This window comes from Falco naumanni, chromosome 5 (assembly GCF_017639655.2).
Source record: "Falco naumanni isolate bFalNau1 chromosome 5, bFalNau1.pat, whole genome shotgun sequence".
Classification (NCBI taxonomy): domain Eukaryota; kingdom Metazoa; phylum Chordata; class Aves; order Falconiformes; family Falconidae; genus Falco; species Falco naumanni.
Genome location: NC_054058.1, coordinates 8,652,309 through 8,658,714, shown reverse-complemented (window position 1 = coordinate 8,658,714; position 6,406 = coordinate 8,652,309). Strand labels below are relative to the sequence as shown.

Genomic DNA, 6,406 nt, shown 5'->3' with positions numbered 1-6,406 from the left:
GTGACGTGCAGCCGCACACGTGCTGGGCACAGCCGCAGGGTGGGGGGTCCCGGCAGCCCCCCCAGCGCTGGCAGATCACAGTGCCGGTGCCATCTGCAACAGCAGGATCAGGCCCTGAGTCCTTCCCCGCTGGTCCTTTGCACGCAGCTTTGCCATGCAGGCTCGCCGCCGCTCCTGGCACGTCAGCGTGGCTCAGGCACCCATGGCTGCGTTCAGGTGCCAAAGCGGGGCCAGGTGCTCCCCGTCAAACCCCGGGCTCTCCGGAGCTGCGTCCCTCTCACTCCTTCCTTCGGCTTCTGTGCCGCCCCTCGCTGCCAAGCAGCTGCCGGGCCTTTCGGGGGGACCCAGAGGAGGGGGAAGCCTGCCAGCACTTTGGCATTCCCTGGGCTCCTTCCAGCCGGGCTCTGCGGGCGCTGTGCAGAGCTCCCTCGGCGGGCAGGGCTCGTCACCGTCTCCACTGCACAGCTGCGTGACCCGGGGCCCGCAGGGATGGTGTGGTTTTGCCCACATTCACGTTAGCGGTACGCGAGCTCCCAGGCCCCCCGCTAACCACCAGACAATGCTTCCTGCCTCATTATGTTATTGATAAAAATTCAGAATAATTTTGCAGGCAGGGAGGGCCCAGCGGGGAGCGCAGCGGGGGGGAGGCAGCCAATGGGTGCTGAGCATCTTTCAGAACTGGTGCCCCTCCGCATCTCAACCCTCTGCTCTTCAGCTCCTGCAGCTCCAGGAGACCTTTCTAACTCCTCCCTCAACCACACCCCGATGAAACCCGGGGGGGGGGGGGTGGTAGATAGGGGTGAATGGGGAGGGGACACAGGGGACAGCCCGCACTTCTGTACATCAAGTCAGAGGGGTGCACAGCCGGAGCCTGCGAGACAACCTCTCTGCAATCCCATCACCTGAGAGAGACCCTGGCAGTCATGGACAGGTAAAAGGAGTGCCTCCAGTTTCTTGCTCATATACAAAACAAGGGTCCTTCTCTTAGAATTAACCCGCTCCCCATTCAGTGCTCACTGTCCCTTTCACTGTTTGACTCAGTAACCTAACTCCCTGCCCCGTCCTGCTCTTGCATGTGCATCTCTGTGTCTCTCATTCTTTCTCTTTGACTGTCTGCCGCCCTGTTTTCCCTTTCTGTCATTTCTCTTTCTCATTACTATTCTCTGTTCCTTTTCATTCTTTTTCTTTTCTAGAAACAAACAAAAAAAAAAGACAGCAGAAAGATGAATATTCAGATGCTATCTGCCACCTAAGCACCTCAATCCTTGCCCACTCTTCTCTCCTTATACACCTATTCTTTCTCTTGCAACAGATTTCTGTATCAGTCTCTTTCTGCTGCTCACACCCTTGTGCTTGTAAGCACAGCCCGTGCCAGCACTGGACTGCTCTACTTGCACTACCATTATGCTGCGAGCTAATTATTACTAATCACTCTCCGCAATTGCATATCGTTCACACATTCAGGGGCCTTCACTCTGATTTGAGGGTTGGCTTCATGGATCTTTATTTGAGGAGAAGATCTCTGTTCTGTCTACATCAGTGCCGGGTATAATCACAGCTCCTATGTCCTTGCTGCTTTCCCTTGAGCTATGCTATAGCTATAGGAGTTGCTCATGTATCCAGCAGTTCGTACCTAACTGCACATCTGCTGAGTTGTTCTCCACAACATCTGTTAATTCATTGTTCTTCTTGTACCAGCCATGTTCTGAAATCCTCCCTAGCAAAAACCCCTGGGACAGTGAACTCCAGAGAGAATGGAAAATAGCAACTGATGTTAATGAACCATTTCTGGTTGAACAAAAAGCTCCTGTGACTCAAAATCATTTTCACTTTGTTAGGACGGTGAAAAATAACTCAAGCGATCGTAATTTTCATTTTTCTGGGTTTTGGGGTCATTTCTTGTTCTTCACCGTTATTTGCATCCACATGCTGCTCTGCAGGGGCAAAACCACTGAATAGAGAAAAATGGGAAGAAGTAAGAAAACGGACAGTTAGAAGAAGAATCAGAAACATTTTGAAAGCAAATGCATTTGCCTAAAACTTCACAAAAAAGAGAAAAGGGAAAGCCTATTTTCCCTTAAATTTCTAATGCGTTGAAAAGCATTTTTCCTTGTGGGCTTTGATGAAACATCAGCATAATTGTCATTGTGTTTCACCTGGCTTATATGGTTCTTCAACGAGCGATTGCATTTTTCACAATTGCTCTGCTCTGTTTTCTGCGGTTGTGGCACCCCCCAAGTAAGAGCTTTGCAAGCCTCTGGCCTGTCGTACCTGCTCATTTCCCACACGATTCCCTGGGCTATCGTCTCTGGACAACCTGAGGATCTGTCACACATAGAAGGGGTGTCCCCTCTCCAGCACCTCTGTTACGGGGGAGAGTTTTTCCCACATCCCTGCAATAACACACATCTAACCGGGAGAAGCCTGAGATGAATCACTGCTTGGCGGTTTTGTGAGGGGACCAACATGTGTGTGTGTGTGTGTGTCTGTCTGTCTATTAGGGAATATACAAGCATGTTCATAACTGTGCAAATAGGGTGAATCTAAGGTGGTAGAGGAAGCAGGGTGGCTCTACGTGTAAGAAATAAATCAAAACTGATGATGAAGAACATGCAGTGGGTATGGGAAACACGCACCCAAGATGAACTGCCAGAGAAAGGGGTGATGAAGTGCAGTGGGATCAGTTTGTGCTCTACTCCTGCCACAACCTAGAAACCCAGCAGAGCAGAGCCCTGGCAGTGCTTACAGCACAGACCTCCAAGAGCTGCCTGAGGCTCTTGCTGGGCTGAATAACATGCCTAGAAGGGATGCTTTGCTCTCTGAGTGTGTGCAGGACTCTGCAGAGCCTTGTCTTCTCTATGGACTTCCTCCTAGCAGGAAACACGGCCACAACTCCCATGCGATCTACTGCTCCAGCAGCATGTCTGTATAGAGTGGCATAACTGAGCATGTGCGTGCTTGCTCTTTCTGTGTGAGCAGCACAGGTATTTTTGCGCTGCAGGCTGAGGGTGACATGGCAGAAAAGAGGATGTGTGCAGGTAGCTTCTCTATTCGTGGGACAATCAGCGTAGCCAGGGTGCTTGTGGGAAGAATATGTCTCTCTGGCGATGTGATGTGAGGTGCAATAGCAAGCGCCACAGGAAAGCAAAGCACGTGCACTCGGTAACACAAGGCGAGAGGATGTGCGTGACAACACGGATGAGTGAGCACCTGTGGTGCAGTGGCCACGTGTGAGGGTGCACAATGGACAGAACTCCTGGAGGAGCAGAGAGGATGGATGCCACTGTTAGCTGGAGATTAAGTGCTTTGCGGTGCTCAAGCTTTATGGTGACATTGGCAAACAGATGAAGGGATTTTGCGTAAGAAACTTTTCCTTGCTTAGACTCTCAGATTTAAATTGGATTTAAATTCCTAACAAGCCTCAGTTCCCCTTTCCTACACCTCGCTGGAGACTTCCCAGAAAACCCAGCTCAGTAGCACCTAAACCAACCCCACCTCCCTGCTGAGCATCAGTCTATCAGAGGGAAAAGATGACAGAGGACATGATTATTTTTAACCCATTCAGTTCTGTTTTGCATTGGGGGAGGTAAGTATCTCACCTCAATGAACACAGCTGTTCTCAGCTGCCTATGTGCCTCCACTTGGCAGTGAGGCTGTTAGATACGGCTCGTGACTACCTTACCCTCCCCGCGCTCCTACTGCCTTGTCCCAGCAGGATCCCTGGGCATGGGAGCAGGCTCTTGCCAGTCTTGACATTTGTCTGATGGGGGAATGGTACGCGTGCCTGGCGAGGTGTCAGCGTGCCTCCCCCATTATATATTCTGTCAGCTAGTGTGTGGCGCCTTACCCCAGCCCCTAGCCCTGCACATTTTCAATCATACCCTCCTCAGTCTTCTCTAAAGAGGCTCTAATTCGATCCATCCCTTGCCCCAGTGGCTTTTCAGGATTTCATACAGCAAAAATAATATTTCTTGATGACTGAACTCAGACACTCTCATCTTCCCAGGTCTTCTCAGACACTTTCATCCTTCTCCCTCATTGGTGTCCACCTTTTGGATATTCTTAGATATTTTCACACTCTACCCAGCCATAGTTGCTGTTTGACTAATCACTACTAATTCACTTACTGTTTCCACTCACAAGGTCAACTGCTTCATCCCCACAGTCACGTCTGCACCCTGTCCCTAACATATTGTATGCAAATCACTGATGCTCTTCTCGTACTGAGAGGCCTGGACATGAGGAGCATATTTTTGGTGCTGAGCCCTCAGCAAAGACATGGCCAACTGCTGGATCCAGGGTGGGGCTAGTGGAAATTCTCTTTTGTCTTCTGCAGCCTCCTGATGAAAAGGAAACTATTCCTCTACAACTTCAAGAACCTGCGCTGGGCCAAGGGCCGGCGTGAAACCTACCTCTGCTATGTTGTAAAGCGCCGTGACAGTGCTACATCATGCTCCCTGGACTTTGGATACCTGCGCAATAAGGTACAGGGAACACCTTGGCGTCTTGTTCTTACATCCATGCTGAGGTGCATGCAGCTCCAGCTGGGCTGGGGCAGCAGGGAAAGGAGGGCTGCGACAGCACTGAGGGTGCTGGCACACACGTCCATGAGCATGGGCACTGCACTGGTGCGTTCTGTCTAGGGGATGCAGCCTCCAGGTAAACCTGTACTTTTTGCTGCCTCCGAGTGTGTCAGCAGCAAGACCTCCGTACCCCCTGCTGCTTTACCAGTCTACCTACTTTTCTGCTTGGCTCCCACACATTCCTCTCGTACGCCCCTACACATCAGTGCGCCACTGAGCTTTTCTAGCCAGTCTTCCACTTGAGTACCACTGTGCCTTCTCCCTCTGAGCGCTGACCCTAGGACCTACCCCCAACATTTTTTCTCCTTCCCTCACACCCTACCCAGCTCACTCTTCCCTCCTCACCCCTCTTACACCCTGCTCCCCCTCCCCGCCTCACTCCTTGCCCCTCTCCCTCTTTCATGAAGATGGGCTGTCACGTGGAGGTGCTCTTCCTGCGCTACATCTCAGCCTGGGACCTGGACCCAGGCCGCTGCTACCGGATCACCTGGTTCACCTCCTGGAGCCCCTGCTACGACTGCGCCCGGCACGTGGCCGACTTCCTGCGCGCCTACCCCAACCTGACCCTCCGCATCTTCACGGCCCGCCTGTACTTCTGCGAGGACCGCAAGGCAGAGCCCGAGGGGCTGAGGCGCCTGCACAGGGCGGGGGCCCAAATTGCCATCATGACTTTCAAAGGTGAGATGCGCAGGCGAGAAAGAGATGACGGAAAGCTAAGGGGGCTTGGGGAAACCCAGCAGGGTGGGAGAAGCTGGGACAAGGAGCCCAAGAAGAGAACGGCAGGATGTGATGACTTAGTATCCTAGGAGAGGTCAGTGTCCTCTCTGGGGCAGGCTTGAGCACTCTGTAACTCCCCCGTGCATTGCACAGATTACTTCTACTGCTGGAACACATTTGTGGAGAACAGGGAAAAGACATTCAAAGCCTGGGAAGGGCTGCATGAAAACTCTGTCCATCTGTCCAGGAAACTTCGACGAATCCTCCTGGTGAGGGCCAATTTTCTTTCTCCTTCCAGTGTCTCTTCCCCTCAGCTTCTTCCTCTCTTCCTCACTCTTCTTCCTCTCTGCTCTAGCTGCCCATCTCCACCATCTGCCATTTCATTCATTCCTGTCTTCACTTTCCACACCCCTCATGCCTCTCCCCTGAATTTCTTCATATCTGCTCATTCTCTTCCCCTTCTTCCACCTTTCATCCCGTCTCCTGCGATTCCTTCCTCCTGCCCCATCTTCATAGGTTCCTGCTCACTTGACAACTGACCTACCATCTGTATTTTGTCCTGCAGCCGCTGTACGAAGTAGATGATTTGCGAGACGCCTTTAAAACTCTGGGACTTTGAAGCGAAAGTCATCATCAATCAGAAGACTTTACAAACACTTGTTCTTTGATTTCCAACTCTCTCCTTACAACAGATCTTTCTCTTCTTGCCTCTTTACATCTTTCTTCCTTCCAGCCCTGTGACTAGAGATAAGACTATACTTACTTTTTCAGTTCCAAGGAGAATTAGGCTGATCTTCTAAAGACACATTCCCCAGACTCACACCTCATCCATTGCTAGCTGGGAATAGCCAGGACTGCAGTGACATTGCCAGAGAGCGATTTGCCCTCCCTCAGTCCCTGCAGAGCTAATTCAGGTGGTCCACTAAATGGAGCTCTGGGTTTAGCCTTGCCCAGGTGGGAGCAGGCGGCCCGCAAAGCCGTTTGTGCGAGCGTGTCCTCACTGGCACTGCACGCACCGCACTGGATTCGTGAGGGCGTTGGGGAGCGTGTCTCCTGGCTCCTCGAGCTGCACTACACTGAGCTGCTCTGTGTCCTCCCCTGTGAAA

General features: G+C 51.9%; 1 protein-coding gene across 1 annotated transcript; it reads left to right on the top strand.

Moving 5' to 3' along the window:
* The first annotated feature begins 4,336 nt into the window (after positions 1 to 4,336).
* Positions 4,337 to 6,029, top strand: AICDA (activation induced cytidine deaminase). The gene is made up of 4 exons (XM_040596146.1): positions 4,337 to 4,484; positions 4,991 to 5,261; positions 5,454 to 5,569; positions 5,866 to 6,029. Exons 1-4 carry the CDS (start codon positions 4,344 to 4,346, stop codon positions 5,917 to 5,919), a joined length of 582 nt encoding a protein of 193 aa, XP_040452080.1. The 5' UTR covers positions 4,337 to 4,343; the 3' UTR covers positions 5,920 to 6,029.
* Positions 6,030 to 6,406: the final 377 nt, after the last annotated feature.

What these genes read in the sequence shown, in the direction of transcription:
- AICDA (XM_040596146.1), top strand. Translation starts at nt 4,344, where the DNA reads ATGAAAAGGAAACTATTCCTCTACAACTTCAAGAACCTGCGCTGGGCC. An exon ending in TTGGATACCTGCGCAATAAG is followed by an intron (nt 4,485 to 4,990) that starts GTACAGGGAACA and finishes TCTTTCATGAAG; the next exon opens with ATGGGCTGTCACGTGGAGGT. An exon ending in TGCCATCATGACTTTCAAAG is followed by an intron (nt 5,262 to 5,453) that starts GTGAGATGCGCA and finishes TGCATTGCACAG; the next exon opens with ATTACTTCTACTGCTGGAAC.